The 24,196-nt window shown below is 40.9% G+C and overlaps 2 protein-coding genes across 2 annotated transcripts in view; both read right to left on the bottom strand.

Annotated features, from left to right (window-relative positions):
• The window catches only part of LOC135333671 (uncharacterized), a 15,904-nt gene extending 4,203 nt beyond the window's left edge, over positions 1-11,701 (bottom strand). Inside the window, exons 1-9 of the mRNA XM_064528679.1 lie at positions 11,503-11,701; positions 10,953-11,051; positions 10,332-10,430; positions 9,719-9,817; positions 9,238-9,336; positions 4,815-4,913; positions 4,364-4,462; positions 2,519-2,617; positions 656-745 (exon numbers count right to left, since the gene is read on the bottom strand). Of these exons, the coding sequence (XP_064384749.1) occupies positions 656-745; positions 2,519-2,617; positions 4,364-4,462; positions 4,815-4,913; positions 9,238-9,336; positions 9,719-9,817; positions 10,332-10,430; positions 10,953-11,051; positions 11,503-11,592 (873 nt within the window). The 5' untranslated portion in view covers positions 11,593-11,701. The remainder of the gene's footprint in view (positions 1-655; positions 746-2,518; positions 2,618-4,363; positions 4,463-4,814; positions 4,914-9,237; positions 9,337-9,718; positions 9,818-10,331; positions 10,431-10,952; positions 11,052-11,502) is intronic.
• Positions 11,667-24,196, bottom strand: LOC135333688 (uncharacterized). Its single transcript, XM_064528710.1, has 16 exons — positions 23,869-24,196; positions 22,289-22,387; positions 18,304-18,402; positions 17,789-17,887; positions 16,556-16,654; positions 16,232-16,321; positions 15,844-15,902; positions 15,729-15,787; positions 15,173-15,667; positions 15,004-15,116; positions 14,782-14,946; positions 14,476-14,691; positions 13,945-14,054; positions 13,684-13,889; positions 13,519-13,629; positions 11,667-12,060 (listed from the first exon to the last, which is right to left on the bottom strand). The coding sequence occupies exons 1-16, from the start codon at positions 23,956-23,958 to the stop codon at positions 11,762-11,764; spliced, it is 2,409 nt and encodes an 802-aa protein (XP_064384780.1). The 5' UTR covers positions 23,959-24,196; the 3' UTR covers positions 11,667-11,761.

Genomic DNA, 24,196 nt, shown 5'->3' with positions numbered 1-24,196 from the left:
GCACGCGCATTTGAGGGACATGCCCATTTTCTAAAAAGAAAACTGCCAAGCCGGATAATCGAGGTTCATTACTGTACTATGATCACCCACGTGGTTGATTAAACTTTTAGTGTCAAGAGACAGAAATCGCCATCACAACTCTAGGCTCATACGAGGAGCACTGATCTTACTGCATGAGATGGCATCAAACAAGCGTCTGGAAGCAAGTAGACTTACCAGAGCCTGTCGGTACTGACAGAAAACGCCCACCACTCTACCACAGTACAAAAGAAGACAAAACCTGACTTTTCAACACTGGAGAGAGCGTGCATGAGCAAGAGCAGAAGAGAAGTAGAAGCAATTCACTGTCTAGGTAAATGTTGCAAATGTCTTATTAAAACTGCTATGAAATTACTAGCTATAAGGTATTGGAACTGTAGTTTGCACTAAATAATCTACTAAATAATCTACAAAATAATCTACAAAATAATCGTATTTGAAAGTACGTATGAGCTTATAATTATGATCTTAAATTGTCAAAATAGCAAAATGCTCGGAAATCTTGTTTATTCGATGTACATAATAATGTATGCACTATTTAATTATTCGGCACAATAAACTAAAACACCATCATGATCATGCAGTGCATGTGTGCATTATTGAGGTATGGACTCACATGTGATTCAGCAGCTTCCTCCAACAGCTTTATTACTGAAGGGTCAGGGCGATATGATCTCTTGGCTCTCATCAGAGCAGTCTGTCCATCCTGTGATGATGATCATATGAAGGGATGAGACGTACATATTGTAAGAGGTAAAGTGGTCTAATGCATATGGCGTGTGTACTTTAATTGCTCTGTCAGCAATACTGCATGGCAACACAGGTTTAGGTTTAGGTATAAATGACAGCTCTGTTCAGTCATTAACTACTGTAAAAGGTAGTAAAGCTGTTTGTCACGCAACTACAGTACCCATCAATAAAACGTTCCTGTTCCTTAAAATGCATGTATTAAACAGTAACGTTAAACCGGATGCAAACGGCCACTTCCTTCGTTATAGAATAAAACGGTGACGTCATCATGAAAAATTGAAATTATTTACACAATGATACAATAACTGTATGATTATTACCTGAGGTGTGCGTGGGCGGCCACGGGTATAGTAGTCTGTTGGTGTTACAGGTGAATCTACTCACCTGGATGCCACAGCATTGCGTTTACAGCATGGATAGCCTCCACACACAACAAGTTATTACTTTTAATAGTGGCAGCTTTCGATGTTAAAGCTTCGTTGTCAAAAAAAAGCGAGCAAAGCTAAACTTGCACGGCTAGTACACGCGACCTTTATTCAAGGTAACTCTATATACATATTTACAGCTGAAGTGATCCTATATAGTCTGTTGCTACTGTAGATTCATGTCAACAGCTGAGGGTTAGCACTTCAGTGCTCTAGTTTTGTACAATGAGCTAGCTACCGTATAGCGGATATATTTCAAGGGTAAAAATTTTCGCGGAAATGCCTTAAGAAAGGTTTTCGCGGATTTAATTTTCGTGGAATATAGTGCCTTTTTGCACAGTATTGCGATATTAAATTTGGGTACATGCCTAATCCACGAAAACCATGAACATTTTTACCCTCCTAATATACCCGCTATACGGTACTATTATAGTATAATGTACACAGACAGTCAGTAACTGACGATGCATGGTCTTCAAAAACGGTCATTCCAGGTCACAGATGACTTGCATGAAGGCAACTTAGTCTTGAAGCTGATGCGAGACCAGAGGAGGAACGCCAGGGTCAATAGGGTCACATTTAATGAAAGATTACACATTCTTGTTCTGGGTTCTTGACCTTTGCTGCATATAGCAGCTTAGCGCTTCTGTTCTTTATTTGTCTGCTTGGAAAGCTTATCATACCTAGATCTATCAAGTGCAGCAAGCCAGTACATCAAAATTTATACCCTAGCCATGGAAGGCTAATTTCCATATCTTGTGGTTTCGAAGGATGTAATAAAAGGTCAAAGGTTGCAATTAAATCCTGGCCGGATATCCTCTCTCAAGCTGATTCCTCTGGGGCGCGATAGCTCAACCGATTTCTGTTGTGATTATAAAGAGGATCAATACATCACCAAGCTATTGGTGGTGTATAAACTCAGTGGCGCGAGGGTAAACTCAGTTTTACATATAAAACATAGGGCCACGTGGTGTTTTAATTAGTGACCTTTTGACCCTGGCATTCCTCCTCTGATGCGAGACCGAGAATAACTGGGGAAACGGCTAACTAAGAGGATTAAAGCACTACACAATCAGCTATACTGTAGTATACACAAGCTAACGACACTGTACACACGCATGCACAATCACAAATTAACGATTCTGCTTACTCAGCAATTTTTCTGCACATGCGTGGAAATGGTAGCGTTTTTGCATAATACAACAATGAGTTCATTGGTTTTTTTATGCGATTAAACGGGAACGGGAACTTTTTATTCATGGGTACTGCAATAATTATGTAGTCTATAAAGTACATGTGCTCACTTCATTAGTGCAGAGAACGGAAGCCCCTGATGAGAGAAGCTTCTTTACTGTATCTTCCTGTCCAGCGTAGGCTGCCTCCATGAGTGGAGTGTCCCCATCCTGCAAGAGTGGAGACAGTGACAACACAATATGAATGTACATTGCACAATACAGACATTTACTGCTCTACATTTTCAACCACATCCAATAGTGAGAACACAAGCACAACAGCAGGGTGTCATACAGGAAAGGGGGATATCCCCCACTATAGCTCCATGGAGCATATCCAGTCACTTTGTACGGAGAAAGTTTGCAAATTTACACTAAAACATACTAGGCGTTCTGTTTTTGCAATATAGGGAGTCTTACTGGGGTTCTTAGAAGAGAGAGCTTACTACCAGGCCTATAGCTAACTAGCTAGCTGTAGCTTTTAAATCTTAATTATTCACCTATGTGCTAGTAAAAGTGCACCGTCAGCTCAATTAACACTCGCCCGCAGACCCACTTTATCGGTTTTGCATATAAGGTCATGCTTTGCAAACTTGCACGAGATGTGATTCCCAGCGTAAGACGGTCCTTTTGTAATCTGCTCTGTACACAAGGGTTCTGTGTGTACACCTCTAGCTACATGTTTATGTACTTCACGATAACATTTTCCAAATGATACTCACCATCAGGGGGCACTAGGTTAAGTGTTAATTGGAGGGGTCTTTAAGAAGCATGCATTGGATACAATAAGTTTCCGGGTTTCACGGGAGTTTCAGAGCAAAACACAAGATTGCTTCAGAGCCAGTATATGTATAGATCGACTTCAATGTAGAAATCACATGAACCACTTCTGTTGTTTTTCTACCTTATCTGATCCAAACATAGTGTAAAGTAGTAGAATTGCGTAGCCTACAACATGTACAAGTGCTCGCGGGATTCTTAGCTATACAGATTGAGAATGGATGCTAGTGCTAGAAAAGGGAAGATTGATGACAACATCAGGCATTCAGCTATAATTATATAGGATATAATAGTCATATAAGAGACCAGCAGAGGGCAGCATGCAGTTGAATTGCTACAGTCATGCAGTAGTTGTCAGACACAAGCTGTCTCAAATTGCTGTCACTCGGTTCAAAGAAGGGCTGCCAAGATTTCTACGTCCATCAGCTGTTCCATGCATGCTAATCCACAAGTTGTGGCACAAGGATCGAGCAAATTTACCTATAAGGGTAAGATAGCACATTGTGTGAAAGAAATGACATGCTCAAGCTCAAGAAATGATATAAAACTAGTCGGTGCTTCCGAAACTTTGTGGAGGATTGTTTCCTCACAGAGCATACTCATAAAAAACCTACATTGTTGGCTAGCTATAGATAGATCTGTATGCATGTCTTTAACTAAATTTGACTCTGAACTCTTGACTATAACTCCGCATCATTTGCATGTGACATTATTACGTAATAGCATTTTTGAGATACACAAGCTGTCCCAGAGTCACCAGGCAGTCCTTTTTCTCCCGCCCCTGTTCAATGATGAGCAAAGTGGCTTGCGAGTCTACACCCATGCAGGAGGCGATTTTCACCTAAAGCACCACACTATACATGTACATGTACCATTGGAGTTTTGCATCCGATACGGTATTTGTGGTTATTTACAGTATCAAATTAGGTATTACGCTGAAAGAATTCTCCGCAGCTATATGTAGGTTACGTAATTAACCTATACTGAAAATGCTGTATTTGTACGTATAATGTCAATGTTAGTGCCTTAGGAATCTCATAGGGACCACCCACAACCATCACTACATGTAGCATAATTATGATGTGATGGTCACGAAAATACTACCTATAGACCGCTCAGTTAGTATCAGATACTCACCTTGTCAGCCAGGTCAACCACGGGTCCTGAGGAGAGCAGCACTCTAACACAGTCAGTGTAACCTCCCCTGACTGCCCAATAGAGTGGAGTACCATCACCCTATAAGAGTGAGAGCATACAGTAACTATTGTCAACACATCTGACATTTAAATACGGTAAAGGAGGGGATTGGTATTTTTTACTTTCATAGAGTGGTTGCATCTGACGTCACATACGAAAGTATACATAACACTAACTCTAACCCTACTTTTCAGCAAGCTACGTACATGTAGCTCGTAGTTATTAAGCGACAGCAGATTGTTACAAGCAAATAATAGTCACACCGAATTCTTGTCCACAGAATTTTATGAAAATGAAGGCAATTAATGTCCATTCATGCATAATTGTACGTGCATGCAAATAATTCCAGCATGCTGCCTATAGACACATCAGTTTAGTATTAGATATTCACCTTGTCAGCCAGGTTCACCACGGCTCCTGAGGAGAGCAGCTGTCTAACACAGTCAGTGCGACCTTCCCTGGCTGCCAAGCAAAGTGGAGTCCACCCATCCTACAAGAGTGAGACCCTAACATCTGTGTGGTAGACAGAGGAGGTCCGACATGCATGCACGAATCACTACAAGTTAAGTGCATTGATGTCATTGCGGTCACGTGATAACGTCCTGGCCACATTGCACTGAACTTTTAGTGATTCGTACACGCATGTCGGACCTCCTCTGGTGATAGACAATAAATAAAGTACAGGAAGGGAATTGGCAACGAGCAAAAAATGCAACAACCATATATGCTTGATCAGAGGCCGCTTTTTCCGCATTCAAATAGTATAGCCTCTCTCTACAGCCCATCTTCAGTGCAATAGTAACCGCTCAAATAGTATAGCCTCAGTGAACTTTGAGGCTATGTCTCTGCATGTGGCAGCCCACAGTAGGTCCGACATACGTGCACGAATCACTACAAGTACTTAGTGTAATATTGGCCAGGACATTATGATGTGACCCCAATGACATCAATGCACTGAACTTGTGGTGATTCGTGCACGCATCCTCTGGTGGCAGTCATACAGTAGCAGCTGGTTAGTCTCATGGCAGAGTTGGAGTAAGTTTTGATGACAAACTGAATTAGCTGCATGGGGTGTTAGTAAGCCTAATAAATGCCTCTCTTGAATTGTAACCTCCTCTGCCAGCAAAAATTTAGTAGCCACGGCCTCTGATCAAGCATATATATACAGTATCTGTGATTTACTATGCTATTAAACTGCACAAATTTTTTGTAGGCCTCGTTTAACAAGTAATTCTTTTTAATACATGTATATTCATTTAGTGTACAACACATAGAAAATGTATGCAGCTCAGCAAGATAAAATGTCGACTATACATACATGCAAACAATTCCTTAAAATTAATGTCACGAACATTAGTACAACCAGTAGGTTGTACATAGGATTGACAGTGCAGTAGTGTGTGTTTTCAATTATTGCACAAATTTTGACTCGTGTTTAGACTGCTCTATTTCTGCAGGGAAAGGCCACATCAAGAAACTAACTGGATAGATGTATAGGATATAGACTACACCTAAGAGTAGAATATGCGTCTATGTAACCTCCGCGGTGCGGTTAGCCCGAGGCGCAAAGCCGAGGGAATCTAACCGTAACCAAGGTGGTTACTAAGACGCATATTCTACGAGTTGGTGTGGTCTATCTAACTTGGACTTCAATGCGCATGCGCGGTTATAAAAACCAGGTTTGGTGTGTAGCAACAGAAATTGAATTTGTGCGAGCTGGACGGAGCTAGAAAGCTGTGAGAGACACCAGTTGACAGAAAAAGACAAGAAGACGGCTTCAAAACAACAAAAAACTACAGTAAAACTTAGTAGAGCTTGTGAAACGCTTGAAAAAGCAATACAAAGCAACAGTGGACATGGAAAGAATGGATAGTGACTGAACAAACTATTGCATTCTGTGTTTTTTATAATGTTTTTGTCATCTTCTTGTCACTTTCACTAAAAATTTCATTCCAACTTTTGAGAACTTCCTGCAAATTATTTGTCACTTCCTGTAGAATATGCGCCCATTTCCTGTAGAATGTGTCCACTTCCTGTAGAATAGGCACCCATTTCCTGTACCACTTCCTGTAGAATAAGTACCTTCTTGTAGATTATGCTTCCATGTAATCTAATGTTTTTAGCCAATCAGATCAATTACAGATGATGTAATGTAGTCTAAAGCTTTTATCTGTGTAATGTGTGATATTATAGTCAATGAATATTCACATGCATTAATATTGATATTTGAAAAATTGCACTATTTTCATATTTCACCGTGTTTCGTCTGACTGACTAAGTAAGTAAGTAAGTAAGTAACATTCTTGGAAAGCATTTCCTCCTTGTACAGACATGTTCAGAAGATTCTAGATACAGCCTCTAGTCGACTAGAACCCGGACCGTGGGCGTTTTTCTCAGAATTGCGTTCGCTTCCAAGAGGCAGATGACCTCTCAGGCTCCACTTTTCTTACCTACGCAATTCCGCATCTTTAAATGACTGCCACAGCAACGCACATGGCAACTTATGAGGTGGGCGTGGCTGTGACATCAATAAACACTTTCTTCAGCTCAGCTCTCCATTCTCTCACTTCAGGTATGCTATTTATGCTATAGACGTATGCACTGACTACCACATATCTACAGTATAGTACAGTATAAACATGGCTGCCATAATTATTATCCACATCGATAAATGAATAAATGAAAGCACCGCGGGTGCTGATGCCTCGGTGGAGGTGCCAAAGTTACATAACATAAAGCTACTAATAGCTAGCTTTTATACACACATTGATTAATTATCATGATGAACATTTTTAATTTTGCTGCATGCAGAATCCAGGAAAACTCAAAGAGTGGGTAATGATCGACGATGATCGTTGTTAATAACGATCGATGCCAAAGGTTCAAGTCTGGCTGCAAGTCAGCAGAGCCTTGCAGCTCTCTTCTCACTCTTGCAGCTACCAATAGCTAGCGTTCTAGTGCAGAGTTAACTACTAAGTAGAGTATCAACACTCGGTGAACAAGTTTTGCTACAGACTCTTCTGAAAAGGCTGCAATGGCATTCCAAGTAAGCAAAACTAGGCATAACTCGAGAACGAAGCTTTATTTTGCAAATCCACAAATACCAAGCCAAGAAAACATGACTAGAAGCCTATAGAAACTCTTACTTGCACTTCAATGATCCTTGAGCAGCTGAAACAGTCTACACACACACACACACACGCAGACAGACACACAAACACACTATACCGTATACCTCGCTTGCGCATGCGCACCCAGGCATAAATATTATAATAATGTTTATTCCAGTACTTTTTGAACTTCTCTTGCTTCTTGATGTTCCTCTTGTTCCTCTTAGGTATTGCATTTTCGATTTATTACTTCTGTCCAACGACCACTTTTATAATTATATTATCTTCAACTTTATTAAGACTGATTACAGGACGATAACAAATTAATCTAGCCTCTACACAGGCTCTCCTTTTTCTGTTCTTTATCACAATGGTTCAATAAGATAAAATACTGTATTATTCGTTCAATGAGATAAAATACGGTATTAATTGGAGGAATAAAGAAAGAAATAGACGTAGAGTTAGGAAAAAGGAGAGCCTGTATCGGGAAGTCGCGTGAGGGTAGAAGGGTGGTGGAAGGGTGAAAATGAGCGTGGGCATACTGAGCTAGAGATGTTGGACTGCCCACGCAGAGGTCTACGACTAATAAAACTTTGCCTGCAGCAAGCTGGACATGGACTTGGAACTGGAAGTTTGCAAGCACTAAGCTAGCTATACCTTAGGCTTAGCTAGATGATCTACTAGTCTAGATTGTGTGTTTAGATTCTATCACTATTACCTTTTCTTGTGTCTTTCTAGTAGAATAGCTTAGTCATCATTATCATATAGCAGGTAGCTACTGCCACCAGAGCTGGCCACGCTGGTTCTCTGATCTGACTTGCAGCACAGCTTGGTGGTTGTCTCAGTACAGTGCAGTACAGTGCAGTACAGTCTTACTCTGAATGCGTGGGAGAATACCTTACGTCACGATTGTGGGCTACATATCGCCCACGTTCGTAAAAATCCTTGTGGATCACGCGATTTCCCAAACCAGGCCTTACTTTTTCTTAACTGTACGCCCATTTCTTTCTTTGCTGCCTCACTATGTCTTTCTTATGTTTATGGATGAACAGTGACAACAGCAAGAAAAAGTAAGGCCTGGGAACGAGGCTAAAATTAATCAACGTCACATTTATCTTATCATTAATGTACTACTGTAATGAAAAAAGAAAGGGAATCAAAACTAAAAAACATTTGCAATGTGAACGTTGCTAGAATTGCCAGGAAAAGAAAAGCGCGAAAAAGCGAGGAAACAAGAAATTCAGCGAGTGCATAACTCCAATCCGTTACAATGTCATGAACATGTACAGTCGAGTGGCCTACTGTTGATAACAATTTTAGAATCAAAACACAAGTTAGGTAAAAATAAACCGAGAATAAGAAATAAGAATTCACAATCATCCACCCACACATCCAACACTTGCATGTTTGCTCAACACTGTAAGGGAAAACATCACAAACACATTACATATATACCTTGCAAAAGATTCATAAAAATTACTGAAGGATTTGCCAGGAAAAGCACAAAAACAAACAAAAAAATATTGCTTAAAACAGTACATGTGAATGAAGTTGTAACGGATTGGAGTTATGCACTCGCCGAATTTCTTGTTTCTTCGCTTTTTCGCGCTTTTCTTTTCCTGGCAATCCTAGCAACGTTCACATTGCAAATGTTTTTTAGTTTTGATATATAATAGGCACATCAGTTTAGTATCAGATACTCACCATGTTAGCCAGGTCTACCACGGCTCCTGAGGAGAGCAGCTGTCTAACACAGTCAGTGTGACCTCCACTGGCTGCCCAATAGAGTGGAGTACACCCATTCTACAAGAGGGAGAGCATACAGTAACTTTTGCTAACACAGATAGACCGTTAATAAAAATAAAGGAACGGGATTGGCATTATATCTGACCTCATCCACCCACATACGAAAGTATACATAACACTAACTCGATCTAAACCTAACCTAACCTTTCAGCAAGCTAGCTCGTTACATGTCGTTGAGCGACGGCAAATTAAAATGCACACATAAACATTATAATAGTCCCACCCAATTTAATGTTCATGGAATTCTTGTCCACACATAATTATAGGTGGAAATGACGGCCATGTCCATGCATAATTGTATGTATATGCAAAAAATTCTTAAATGAATAATAATTCCAGCATGTTGCCTATATAGATACATCAGTATCAGATAACTCACCTTGTCAGCCAGGTCCACCACGGCTCCTGAGGAGAGCAGCTCCCTAACACAGTCAGTGCGACCTCCCCTGGCTGCCTTCATGAGTGGAGTCCACCCACGCTACAAAGTGAGAGCATACAAAAACTTTTGATAACACATCTGTGTGCTATAGACCATAAATAAAGGGATATCTGCGATGTGCTACATAATTATTGTTATAATTATTATAAACTGTACAACTTCATTTTTAGTTTTTGCAGCCTCCATTTAATAAATTTATAAGCACTAGCTTTAGTGTACAATTAACATTGTTACATATCAAAACATAAAATCCCGGTGATGTCCATAATTGTACGTGTACATGCAATTAACTATACCAAATGATGCGGAATTTCTTAGGCAACAAGATGATATACATTTTTAGTTTTGAATGTTAATGGTTAGAAAGTTACAGTTTAACTAACAGCAGCCAGTTTCTAAAAGTGGGTGCATTTTTTCAATCTCAGAAGCCATTATTGTTTACAAACCCAAAATTTTTCTGAGATACATATACCAAGTTTCGTGCAATTCTGAAGACGTCACGTTTTAAATTTCGTTGAATTGATATGGAATGACCCTAGTATCAGATACTCACCTTGTCAGCCAGATCCACCACGGCTCCCGAGGAGAGCAACTCCCTAACACAGTCAGTGTGACCTTCCCTGGCTGCCACATAAAGTGGAGTCCATCGATCCTACAAGAATGAGAGCATAAGTAACTTGTGACAAACCATAAAATGCAACTATCCGTGATGCGCTATTGTATTATTACAAAAAGACGCTCTACTTTAGTGCTGACGTACAAAAAACATTCTCAGACATTCAGTGCAGTGCAAGACACAAGTAAAATTATGACAAAAGTGTACTACAAAACACATACATCTTCGAAGAAAATACTAACTCTATATAAACTCTATATATAGGCATAGACTTGCTAAAAACCATCCGTTTTGCTCCCTCAAATTTCCCGCGTGTTTTGACAAGTAAAAAGCGGCGCCTTATTTAGACAGTATATAAAAACTATAACAGGAGCTATTATTGAACCTGCCATAATTAGATGGGGTTAGGGGCCGTATTATTGAGATAGAAAATACCTCTGCAATACATTTCCTGCTCTGGCTAGGGGGGACGTAAATTCGGGTGAGTTATAATTCCTAATGATGTGATGGTCACGAACATGCTGCCTATAGACACATCAGTTTAGTATCAGAACTCACCTTGTTAGCCAGGTCCACCATGGCTCCTGAAGAGAGCAGCTCTCTAACACTGTTAGTGTGACCTTCCCTGGCTGCCACATAGAGTGGAGTACACCTACCCTACAAAAGTGAGAGCATACAGTAACTTTTGACAACACATCTGTATGATAGAACATAAATAATAATAGTAAAGACACATGATTGACATAATAGAGAGTGCATCTGACATCATCCACCCACGCATGTAACCGAAACCATTCAGCAAGCTAGCTAGCTCGTAATTGAGTGACAGCCGATTAAAATCCACACACGAACAAAAATTAATATAGTCCCACCAAATATTCCATGTCTACATCAGAATACACGCATCAACCAAGAAGTGGTTTTATGTCACCTGAAATACGTACGGCAGTATGGTCTTGGAGAGGTAGACACACAATATTTGGGGACAAGAATAATGCATGGAATCAAGTCAAGCGACATCGTAAATTGGTATAAATAATATTATTACTTTAATTAGCAAAAACAGACTTTCACAGCTTCAGCTCTACATACCCACAAACTAGCTTACTTCATCCACACTGTTGATATCATCTCCCCCTTTGATGCCATCTTGTAAAGCAGTCAAGTCACCAGCCCTGGCAGCCTTGTGTATGTCCATTTTCAAGTTTGATACTAGCCACACCCCTTTGATTTGGACCCCTCCTTAATGACATCCAGCATGCATGCAAAATGTTATGAGATAAGAATTTTTTGTTCAATCTTAAGTACAAAAAAAGAATGATGGTATGCACAATTATAATTTTGCATGTACGTTACGTGTAGAAAAACTACATGTACTTGCTATCTAATTGTGTGACCAAGTCAGTGTGTAGTGGGTTGAGTCTGAGAGTGGAGACAAACTCGTGGTACTTGTGGGGGTGGTGTTTGACCACACGCAGCAGGGCAGTGTACAGTCTGGTGGCCTTCTCTCTCTTGGTCTCATTCACATACTCGTTGGTTTTCTCAAGAATGGACACAGTGATGAGCCCAGCTGACAGGAAGTGGAGGGCCAAGGCCTTCGGGTCCTCAGAGAGTGACTGGACTATCTTCTCACTGCAGCTCATAAGCACACTGTAGCCAGCGTTACCTGCAGGAGAGAGGAAATGGTTAGAGCATGATACGCCCACACACTGGAGACTAAGTATTATTTAGAACACACCTAGCCAAGATTAAGTGTTTTAATCTGCGTGCCGAGGATGGTGCTCGAGGCGCAGCCGAGTGCATTACGTAACCGAGAGGCCATCCGAGTGCACCAGCATTAAAACACGTGACTTGGCTAGGTGTGTTCTAAAGGATTTAGTGCTGTCACGTGAGCTCTAGCCTCGTGGCAGCTAGATCTAGCTACATTTTAAATCAGTTGCTGGTGGCTAGCTAGCTAGCTAGACGTAATAGTAAGTTTTAGTAGGTTTGTAGATCCAGTAACTGATGCAAAGAAGAAGGAGATACGATCTAAAGCTATCTGGACTGACTGGGCATGTTCTCGACTTATTTCTCTTGCTGACCAACAGTCCCGATCCCACTACTGGATATGCCTCCAGCTGATCTGGCTTACTGGATGGGAAACTTTGTGCGCAAACTATATGGCAATGAGTATCTGGTTTGCTCTTTTGGAAAGCTATGATATTCGAAGCTTTGATGAAACGATTATATGGATCTGGCTTAGGTACAGGTATGTACATCTTCGAAGCAAGCTGAGCCTATTTCTCCAGACGAAAAAGCGATGCTATGGTCAAGTCAGCAATTCGGTACACTTACTACACATGAAACAAGTCGAAACAATAACATTCAACTTTCTAATACTTTTCAGCTTTGCTTGTATGTACACATTCAATCTGCTTGTATTATTATGATGACATTCAGATTCAATCTGCTTGTATTATGATTGTTTGATAAAAGTGTGCATTAACAAACCAACTTAAAGCACACTTAAGTGTGAATTAAGTTATTTAATCCATGGTCACCTGACTACTTTCAGATAAGCTGATTGGCTGGAGATCATGTGATCAGCACTAAGTACATGTAATGTGAACAAATAGACTCAATACATGTACAATACACTGTATATGGCTGGTAGTACACAATAGGAGGAAGTGGAAAGGATTATGGAACATAATTATAATACAGCCAGGAGGAAGTTAGACTTTTGCTCCCCCCCCTTGGATGTGGCTCCCTCTTAGAAATTCAAATAATTATGATATCTAAATTTGAAGGTTGGCATTGTGCCGCCTCTGAATGTATATTTTCCAGTTAAGCAAGCTTCTTTTGGGAGGTCATACATAACTTCACAATCAATATCAAAACTAAAACATTCAAGGCGTATCACTTCGTCTTGGTAAAGTTCTGGGAGTAGCCAAAAAACTGTCGATTTCGACAAAATACCATGGGCTATAATTATTAGCATTGTGCATTTAAATTCTTTCAGGACGTCATTACCTCTAGATAAAGCAAAGTTTTGGGAAGAGCAAAAAACTGCCATTACAGAATTAAGTTTTTTCCTCCCCGCCCACTCTTTGGGTTTGGTTTGCCCCTTTTGAAATACACTCACCACTGACTCCACTGAGCGTGTGGATGTCCCTGAGTAGACAGTCCACAGCTCTCAACAGATTAGCTCCATTCTCCACCAGGTCAACAAGAGCAGCTGTCTCCTCTGACTGGTCTGTACCATTGAGAATGAGAGCTAACACTTGATATCATAAACACACGTTCTCACCTTCTTGACAGTATCTGAGTTTGACCTTGGCAACCTTACAAAGCTGGTGAGATAAAGTCTCCATCTTAGAGAGACTGGCTTCAATGTTCTCACTGATGCTCTGTACTGTGCACTCCTGGACAACCCTCCTGGTCACTACAAGGACAGCCTTTATCTCTGTCCGTATGGAGTCAGTGTGGGCTGTCAGCTCACTCAGAGAAGATGACCTGAGGTGGGAGATATTGTAAATACAGTGCTACATTAAGATAGTAGACATCTCACTGAAGCGCAGTTGTCATTTTCTCCATTAGTGACAGTACAGTCTCCACAGTAGAGCCAAGCTGTGAGGTGGTCATCTCCCCAACTGTTCTCCTCAGTACTTCAGTGGCTTCCTACAATCACATACATACGGGTAAATGTTCGTATGAACTGCCCAATCAAATATTTCGTATTCTAAATACTCGTACAGCTCAGGATAGTGACGTTGAACCTATCGCGGTAGCTCAGTTTTAATTTCGAATGATAATGTTATTATGTACATGTATACAATATGAAAAATACGAAAACTTCTACCGTACGAAAATAACCTGCTATACGGTACATGCATTATAACGAATTGAGAATGTCCACATGCAGTACACACAGTACAGACGTAGGTCTCAAGGAAGCAACATATACTGTAAAGGACATTTTACAGACATCCATTAGCCAAAATTTAACAAGTGTAGGATGATGCAGAACATTGGGTTGATGGCACAAGTGAAGTGTATCTAACATTCATATATTGACTTTAACAGAGGTTGAGTGAGACACCTTGAGTTGTTTAGTGTCCACTGATCTCTGAGGAGTGAGCAGTGCCATGTCCATACTGACTGGCTTGTCAAAGCCATACAGTGAGAGAGTGCATGTGGTGCAGGAGGCAGCTCCTTGCTCAGGGAAGAACCGACACACTATCCTGGGTGGGTAGCACTGAAGCTTCTCTGGCGAGAACTTACCAATCACTGGCAGGTCCACTTCTTCTTGGGAAATCTGCAAACACGGCAAAATGGAGACACAAAAAAGTGTGGAAAAGTCACATACGATATAAGGGTTTTTCTTCTAACTATTGAAAGCACTCACCATTCTCTGGTCAGGCACACTCCTCCAGGCTGGATCACAGACTAGCTCCAGTACTGCATCAACTTGGACAAAGCAAAGAGGTTGTTTAATTGTCTTATCAGCAGGGCTACTTGACAAGTGTGGATACTCTCGGGGAATGATGTCAACCTCAAACCTCTGCAAGAACTGCACATGGAGGTAAACAGTTATTCACGTACAATCACAAAACTGCAATGTACGTACATCAAGAAACAGACGGTTAAAGTAGCTGACAATGACAAGAGCCATCCTGTCACCAGTTGTGTGTGGAGGAGACCGGTAGACTCTGACAGTGTAGAGATTACTGTCGGTCTTGCCTGCATGTACATGCATTTTGTTGAATTGGAAGTGATTCACATTTCCAAATACTTACCTTTTTTCCCCCTCTGGCCAATTTTAAAGAACTTCTTCAGTCGTGTGCCCAGCGTCAGTCTCCCGGTATTCCCTCCAGGAGTGAACACTGACCTTGCCTCTTGTATCTCCTGGTACTCGTACACATTTTTTGTACCAGATCTCTTGGGAGACGAGTCAGCTTGGAGAAAAAGGAGGTCATCAGCTTCTTGATGGGTGGACACTCGTACATGATGCTCCATGCTCAGGGTCACCTCTCCGTTTAGACCTTCACCAGAGATCAAGTAGGACGGACTGGCAGACTGAATGCCCTCAGGCATCACAAACACATCCTTGGGGGCGAGACTGGGTTGTACCTTAATGCTCACAGAGGTCCCTGATGGGACAGCATTAGCTGAAACAGTCACTTGCACTCCACTATCAAAGTCAGCATGGCCACCACTGGAGGTGAACTCCTTCTCTTGAGGCACGCCATAGAAAGTGACATCAGGGTGTGCAGAGGTTTGGTGCAGGGGATCTATACACAGGAGATAAACACACAGAACCATGTGCTGGATACAGCACAAGCACACACTTACATCCAGGTGGTGTGGAGAGGGTTTCCCCTGCTGCCTTGTTCTGGTAGACTGGCTTCTTCCTAAAGTTGACTCACATTCATAAAGTTAGTGACTCAACTGTGCAATCGTCACTCACGTTTCTGTGTCAGTGACAACAGTCCAGTTCTTGGGAAGGACTGGTACACGTGACTGTGACTGTGTGTGTGTGTGTGAGTGTGTGGGGGGGGGGGTGAGCACATGTAATGGTTTCATGTTTATTCGGGTGTGTGTCATATTGGAACTGTAGTTTGCACTCCATACAGTTAAGACCACTAAATTACATCATTGACAGTATTAATGTATCAGTTTGTTCCCATAGAAAAGTACTGAGGTTATCAGTGCTTAAATAAAAGTAAACACATGTAAGACACTTATATAGTGTACATGTATGTATACTGTATATTTAATTTATTCCACACGAAAAAGCTCTTAAACTAAAACACTCGATCATGATCAGTGTATACATTATTGAGGTACGGACTCACATGTGATTCAGCAGCTTCCTCAAGCAACTTTATTATTGAAGGATTAGGGTGATGTGATTCCTTGGCTCTCATCAGAGCAGTGTCTCCATCCTGTGATGGTGATCATACATTGTAAGAGGTAAAGTGGTCTAATGCATATAACATGTACTTTGCTGACAGAGCAATACTGGCAACGGTAATTGCATGTTAAGAAGTTGGTTATTTCTATTTAGGTACAAATGACAGCTCTATTCAGTCATTAACTACTGTAAGAGGTATAGGTGTACAGTACATGTAAAGCTGTTTGCTACGTAACTATGTACTCTATAAAGTAAATGTGCTCACATTATTAGTGCAGAGAACAGGAGCCCCTGATGAGAGAAGCTCCTTTACTGCATCTTTCTGACCCCAGAGGGCTGCCAGTATGAGTGGAGTGTCCCCATCCTGCAAGAGTGGAGACAGTGAAAACACAATATGAATGTACATTGAACAATACAGACATTCACTGCATGCTCTACATTTCCAAAGCGCAACAGTCATACGTATTAAGCCAGCTAATGCAGTACACATAAAATAATGGCTAGTACGCAGTTTAAATTAAACAATTAAAAATTCACACGGAATTATGAATCAATTAATGTACATATAATTTTTTCAGCACATGAATGTACTAATACATTGTACACCTATACAACTGCATGTATAATTATACTGTTAAGAGTTCATTAGGAAGAGTACGCTACTCTACTTAAAACCACATGCTGTTGTATAAACTGTGAATCAAATTTACAATGAATAACATCAAGAGTGCATAAGAAGAGAAGAGTGTCGAACTACTGATACTTCTACACAAACACTGTGCACAAAGTAACATGACTCGCATGTGATAAAGTATATTGTAAACTTACTAGTAATCTCCTAGTAAATATAACCGTGACGTTTTTAGGGGTGTGGTGTCGAACAAATCTAGCTAGTTGTTCGCGTTTAACGTTCAGAGCTCATGGAGCGCTCACTGCACAGTCACTGATAGGAGACGATCTCTTCACAAAAATCATCTAAATAGAGACAATATAGTCGAGCTGATCCTCTTCACTTTGCACTCTTTATTGACAAATTCTGTGCGTTGCGTAAACGTCATCAATTGCGAGTTGCTCACGTGCAATTGACAGGATGTCACGTTACTTTATGCACAGTGTTTGTGTAGAGGTATCAGTAGTTCGACACTCTTCTCTTCTTATGCACTCTTGGTAATATAGTGATAGATGTTATTAATTACACAGTATCAAAAGTTTATTAGGAACAGCTGAGATATAGTAATTATTGTGAAAACTTTGCAGTAGCTTGTCCCTACAGCCTTTTCAAAGCTTATATGAGCTACTAAAGAAGCAGTTAGCAAAGCTCCAAGATCTATTTGCAGCAAGAAATGGCTCATAGAGCATACATAGCTGGGAAGACACATCTTTATAACGGCCAAAAGGCTGTTCCCCAATATGGTGTCCGTTTTATGGACATTCCACTGTATTGCCTTTCCTAAAGTCCGCTGCCTATAGACACATCAGTTTAGTATCAGATACTCACCTTGTTAGCCAGGTCCACCACGGCTCCTGAGGAGAGCAGCTCTCTAACACAATCAGTGTGACCTCCCATGGCTGCCAACAAGAGTGGAGTGTACCCATCCTACAAGAGTGAGAGCATATACAGTAACTTTTGACAACATGCACATCTGTGTGATAGAATAAATACGGTATAAAGGAAGGGGATTGGCAACGAGCAAAAAATGCAGCTATCTGTGATGCGCAATCATAATTAAGAAAACTGTTTCGAAAAGACCCCCTCCTTTACTGCTCACAAAAACATTCTCATGACCTCCAGTGCAGTGCAAGACACAAGTAAAATTATCACATCAGTGTACTACAAAACACATATTCAAAGGAAATACTGGAACATTAACTCTAAGGTAAATCTAGATCTGTAGCTAGCTAGCTAGTTTGTTCCGTCTAAATTCGAAGGTGGTGTATTTTTGGGTGAGTGCAATACATGTAAATAATTCCTAACGATGTGATGGTCACATCAGTTTAGTATCAGACACTCACCTTGTTAGCCAAGTCCACCACGGCGCCTGAGGAGAGCAGCTCTCTAACACAGTCAGTGTGACCTCCCCAGGCTGCCCAATAGAGTGGAGTACGCCCATTCTACAAGAGTGAGAGTAACTTTTGACAACACCTCTGTGTGATAGACCATAAATAAAGTAAAAAGAACAACCAACAAATGTTCAGGTCAGTTTGCACAAGGTCAAAGAATCTTGTCTGCATTCTAATTAACGCAACGTATTCCTTTTGCTGAAATGGCCACAGTGCAGGTAGGTTCCTAGAGCTACTCTTGAAAAGTGTCTAATGAACCACTATAATATAGGATAGTAGTAGGACCAACCCACCTGCATCAATGCACACTTCAACAAGTAGCGTTAATCAGAATGTAGAATGATTCGTTGACCTTTGACCGTGTGCAGATTAAAATTAGTTTTAAGCGCGCGCAACTAATTGTGGTGGTAGGCGAAGACAGGTGACTCTTCTCGGCCACCGTAACGACTAACTGTCGGTAGATCTGTCTGTAGCTAGCTAACTCTTGCTTGTCCATACAAAACGAGTGTTAATTGCAAGCTGCGCTGTGCTAATGCCTCTCGCCATGTTTTGTTTCGCTCAAAATCTATTAGAAGAGGTAGTTATTATAGTATAATGATGTTATTATTGTTGATTGCAATTGTTGACAATGAATGAGTGAAATTCCACACCGTCGAGGAGCTGAATGGAAACAGAAGTCTATCAGATGGCTTGTTGAATGATCTTCAAGGATAGAAGCAACTGCATGTTTTTGTAGATGTACAATTAATGTAGAAGTTTCAGTATTTTGCATTTCCTGCCAAATGAATAATAATATTAATGAAAGCACCGCAGGTGCTGATGCCTCGCGGTGGAGATGCCAAAACTACATAACATACATACTAATATAGCTTAATTTTATACACATGATGAATATTTTTTAATTTGCATGCTGCAATGATCGACCATGATTGTTGTTAAAAACGATCGATGCCAAAGTTCAAGTCTAAAATTAATGGCTGCCATCAGCAGAGCCTTGCAGCTCTCTTCTCACTCTTACAGCTACCAATAGCTAGCGTTCTAGTGCAGAGCTAACTACTAAGTAGAGTAGTAACACTCGGTAAACAAGTTTGGCTACGTGCTCTTCTGAAAAGGCTGCAATGGCATTCCAAGTAAGCAAAACTAGGCATAACTCGAGAACTAAGTATTTTGCAAATCCACAATTTAAAATCCAAGAAAACATGACTAGAAGCCTATAGAAACTCTTAAATTCATTGATCCTTGAGCAGCTGTAGCAGTCTACACACACAGACACACACACACACACAAACACACTACCGTATACCTCATGCGCACCGAGGCATAATAATTATACAAATTGTGTTTAGAAAAATAGGATAGTCTGCATTGTAGTGTTTCATGGCTTACTTTAGTCCTGGACCTCATGAAAAGATGTTATATTCTGTCTCCATCACATACACGTGGCAAAATGTATGTGTCTCTCTGGCTACTTTGAATATAACACTTTCATTAACTAACCTGATCCCCAGCGATCCCCTCCATTTCGCTGGGGATCAGGTTAGTTAATGAAAGTGTTATATTCAAAGTAGCCAGAGAGACACATACATTTTGCCACGTGTATGTGATGGAGACAGAATATAGTGTTAAATTACTAGATTCTTGTGAGTCAGTACAGTGCAAGCTACATATACAGCATCGCTGAAGCCTAGCTAATTCTGGACCAACTAGACAGCTATAGTCAGGTGTTATAAGTTCAGCGAAGTAAGAGAAGTCATAACTTTCTTTACAGTTGTTCAGTATCTATGGTAACGTGAGAAGAGACGTTACATGAATGATGACGCGTGGCCAACCTCCTCTGATAAAACAGAGGTATTTTCTATCTATAATACGCCCCCCCTAACCAATAATATAGCTCCTGTTAGATCTGCAATATATTTCCTGCTCTGGCTAGGGGGGTGTAAATTTAAGGGAGCGTATTTTCAGGTGAGTACGGTACATAATAGTTAGATACTGTTTAGGAGGTATCTATGGGAATTATAAGCCCAAAGGCCTGCTGTAGTATCTCGAGCAAAGCGAGGGTACTATGAGGCTTATAATTCCCATAGATACTGACTAAACAGTATCTAACGAGTTTAGTTGCTAGGTTCATTTCAAAAACTAACCGAAAGAATGGACACGGACGAAGACCTCCTAGACAAGCTCTTTTCTGAAGAAGTACTTGGCATAATAATGACCGAGCCCATAGACCCTGCCCTCTACGACATAAATGTGGAGGCGGAGCTGGCTACTCTTTCTACAGAACAAAGAAAGGAGGAGGAGCTGGACAAGCCAACAGAACCTGCACAATCTTCTCTACCTAACTCAAAGCGAATGAAGCTTTCTTCAAGGAGTGCCTCTACCTCCAAGCAAGTGCGTGCATTTGCACCTCAGTTAACAAAAAATGAGATGGAAAAATTGAAGAAGAGTGCTATTCCTAATAGCACAACTTCAGATACAAAGTACTGCTTCAAGCTATGGAATGACTGGTGTGAGTACCGATTAAAGTGCCATGGGGATGTTATTCCACTATTGAGTGACCTGAAATCCGAGGAACTATCCGAGAACCTGAAATGCTTCATTTTTCAGATTCGGAAGAACGATGGCTCAGAATTTCCCCCTGACACACTGCACCACATTGTGAGTGGGCATGCATACAGAGGTATTTGCGATGGAATGGAAATCCTGGGATTGACCTGTTCAAGGATGCTTGTTTTGCTGACTTTCGAATGTGCCTAGACTCCGAAATGAAGCGCTTGCAGAGAGCTGTACTAGGGTCACAAAGAAGAAGGCTGAACCTCTAACAGAAGAAGAAGAAGAACTTCTATGGAACAAAGGTCTTCTTGGATGCAAAACTCCACAAGCACTGGTCGATACGGTACTTTTTATGAATGGTGTCTACTTTGCTCTACAAAGTGGTAGCGAACATCGTCAATTGAGGTCAGAAACATGCCAAATTCAAGTAATTGAAGTTGAAAAGGACAGCGGTCTTATTTGAAATACACAGAAGACGTATCTAAAAATCGACCATGCAGGAGGCTTGAAAGGCAGGAAACTCAAGCCAAAAGTAGTGTCTCACTACAACAATCCTGAAAACCCTGAAAGATGCTTCGTTCGGCTTTACCAACAGCTCCTGCCAAAAGATTGTCCTAAAAATTCTCGAGCCTTGAAAAACCCAACACCTACTACTTGGTTTTCGAACAAACTGGACCAAACAGTGGCTCAACTATGCTCTGCAGCTAGTATTAAGGGGTACCGAACGAATCATTCTCTCCGTGCAACTGCTGCTACTAGACTCTACAATGCTGGAGTGGACGAACAAATGATAATGGAAACAACTGGACACCGAAGCTTGGAAGGAGTTCGCAGCTACAAAAGAACTTCTGAGTGTCAAAAGAAGTCAGTTTCAGACATCCTCAACGTAAAGCCAATTAACATACTGGCATGCACACACTGATCACTCACAGATGGCAGTGCAACAGAACTCACAAACCAACTGCTGTCAATTTATGCCTCCAAACTTTAACTTTAGTACCTGCAACGTTACCATCAATCTCTCTATGCCTACATCCAACAACCAACGTATTAACAGCGACTGAACATTATAATTTTATGTCATTACCAAAAACAGAACAGTTACTTCTCATTGTTTTTTATAATACAATCTACAAAAAACATGTTTGAAAAACACAAAATAATGAATGGTTGTTGTGAATATGAAAATTACAGGTTCATATGAGAATTTACAGGTTAATATGGGAAATATAAACCCTGTACTGACCGACCAATCAGATTGCTGGATTCTGGGCTACTAGTAACTATTAAATGTAAATAATTCCTAATGAGTGATATTATGGTCACGAACATGCTTCCTATAGACACATCAGTCATATATATAGACACATCTGTTTAGTATACTCACCTTGTCAGCCAGGTCCACCACGGCTCCTGAGGAGAGCAGCTCTGTAACACAGTCAGTGTGACCTCCACTGGCTGCCAACAAGAGTGGAGTGTTCCCAATCTACAAGAGTGAGAGAGTTTTGAAAACACATGCATCTGTGTGATAGACTATAAGATGATTTGAGTGGTTATGTCTGACGTTATCCACCCACGCACGAAAATATGTAATTACAGTGGAACAGTAGAACAGGTCTGCAGTAGCCTCGATCCCAAGGCCACACTTTCTCGAAGAGTGGGCCTGGTATCGACTGCTTGTGCATACGCTAGCCCTAACCCTAACCCTAACCATTAGCCAGATACCGGCTAATGCAGGATAACAACGTGTATGCTCAGTAAAACAACGACGTCACAATGAACGGAAGTGAATTGATAGAAAGTTCGATTGAAGGTTTCTAGCCCATCTGAGAAAGAGCAGATAGCTACCCGCAGCCTGCTATGCATGCATGCATGCTAACAAAATACTCACAGCCTGCAACAGTGTGCATGGATGACAATCGTCTGAACGGAGTGAAAGCTGACACTAGCCTAATGGACAGGCCACGCCCATCTAATACTAACTTTGGTGAACATGCATCTACTATAATTATACTACTGCTATACTGACTCTATCAGAAAGAAAATAGCTAGCTGTACATAGCTGTACAGCTCTGTCTCTAGATATAGCTCGGTGTATGACTTTTAATACTTTGTCCGGATATTTTCGTGATAAATTCAGTATATTATAGGACATTTTACAGGAACAAATATCCAATAATGTTGCGCATGCGCAAGCAGTCAGTAGCAGGCCTTCTCTTCAGGGGAGGCCAGTGAAGGAGGCTAGGTCTGCAGCTAATTGAAACATTGTTGGTCATGCTCCTATTAAAATAACACTTCTTAGCAAGAGAACTGCTGTGACTATTATTATTATTCTTGTCATGTGTGCATGCACAGCTCAGATTCAGTCTGCTATAGTTCACCATTCAATCTCACTCACTGTCACGTGACGACAGTCCACTTGCATTTTTCATAATAAATGTCAATTTGTGGTAGTTAATCTGTTCCCAAAGACCATGGCTATGTTGTGTATTTGAAGTCATTACTGTCTCCACATTTGGGGTAACGTAACCTTAATATGGTATAATCTCCCAATAAAGGAAACCTCCAAATAGCGGACAAAACCCCCTGCACCAACTTGTCCGTTATTTGGAGGTTCCACTGCATACACTAACTCTAACCCTATAACCTTAGCTCGCAGTTAAGTGATGGCAGATTAAATCCACATGCACACGAACACAAATAATTGTCCCATGGCCGCCCAATTCAATGTTCCATGGAATTTCTTGTCCACAGTTATTCCGGTGACAGAGCACATGCATCAACTATCTATCACCACAGTATGGTTATGAAGTGGTTTGCTCCCTCATTTAATATTTTATATAGCCTGAAATACGGCTGTATATGGTGACCAATGACTTTACCTGAGAGGTACACTGTCTAAGAATTAAAGCATGAAATCAAGCGACCTCGTAAATTCCTGTAATTACATACCCACATGCAGCTTACTTCATCCACACTGTTGACATCATCTCCCCTCCTGACGGCATATTGTAAACCACTTAAATCACCAGCACTAGCAGCATTGTGTATGTCCATTTTCCTCGAGAGTAGACACGCACGGCCTTTGTTTGCCCTTTACTCTGTCACCGTTTTAGGATCTGTGTACTCTTATCTCATAGATGCGTACTATACAGCTATAAATTTACTATAAATTAACTGGATCCACAAAACAGATTATGTTACATCCCAGGCCGATCTGTCTCCAATTGAACGCTGGGTCGCCTCCTGGTATTGGGGCGTGACCGGAAACTGGTAAGTATCGTACCACTTCAAT

This window comes from Halichondria panicea, chromosome 3 (genome assembly GCF_963675165.1).
Source record: "Halichondria panicea chromosome 3, odHalPani1.1, whole genome shotgun sequence".
NCBI lineage: Eukaryota > Metazoa > Porifera > Demospongiae > Suberitida > Halichondriidae > Halichondria > Halichondria panicea.
This window is presented reverse-complemented; position numbering and strand designations above follow the sequence as displayed.

Bases quoted from the DNA above. Each gene is read 5' to 3' on its own strand.
- LOC135333688 (XM_064528710.1), bottom strand. From the start codon at position 23,958: ATGGACATACACAATGCTGCTAGTGCTGGTGATTTAAGTGGTTTACAA. The intron at 15,668-15,728 runs GTAAGTGTGTGC...TCCTGTGTATAG, and splicing joins CCTCTCCACACCACCTGGAT to ATCCCCTGCACCAAACCTCT. The intron at 13,630-13,683 runs GTGAGAACGTGT...TCAATGGTACAG, and splicing joins ACTCAGATACTGTCAAGAAG to ACCAGTCAGAGGAGACAGCT.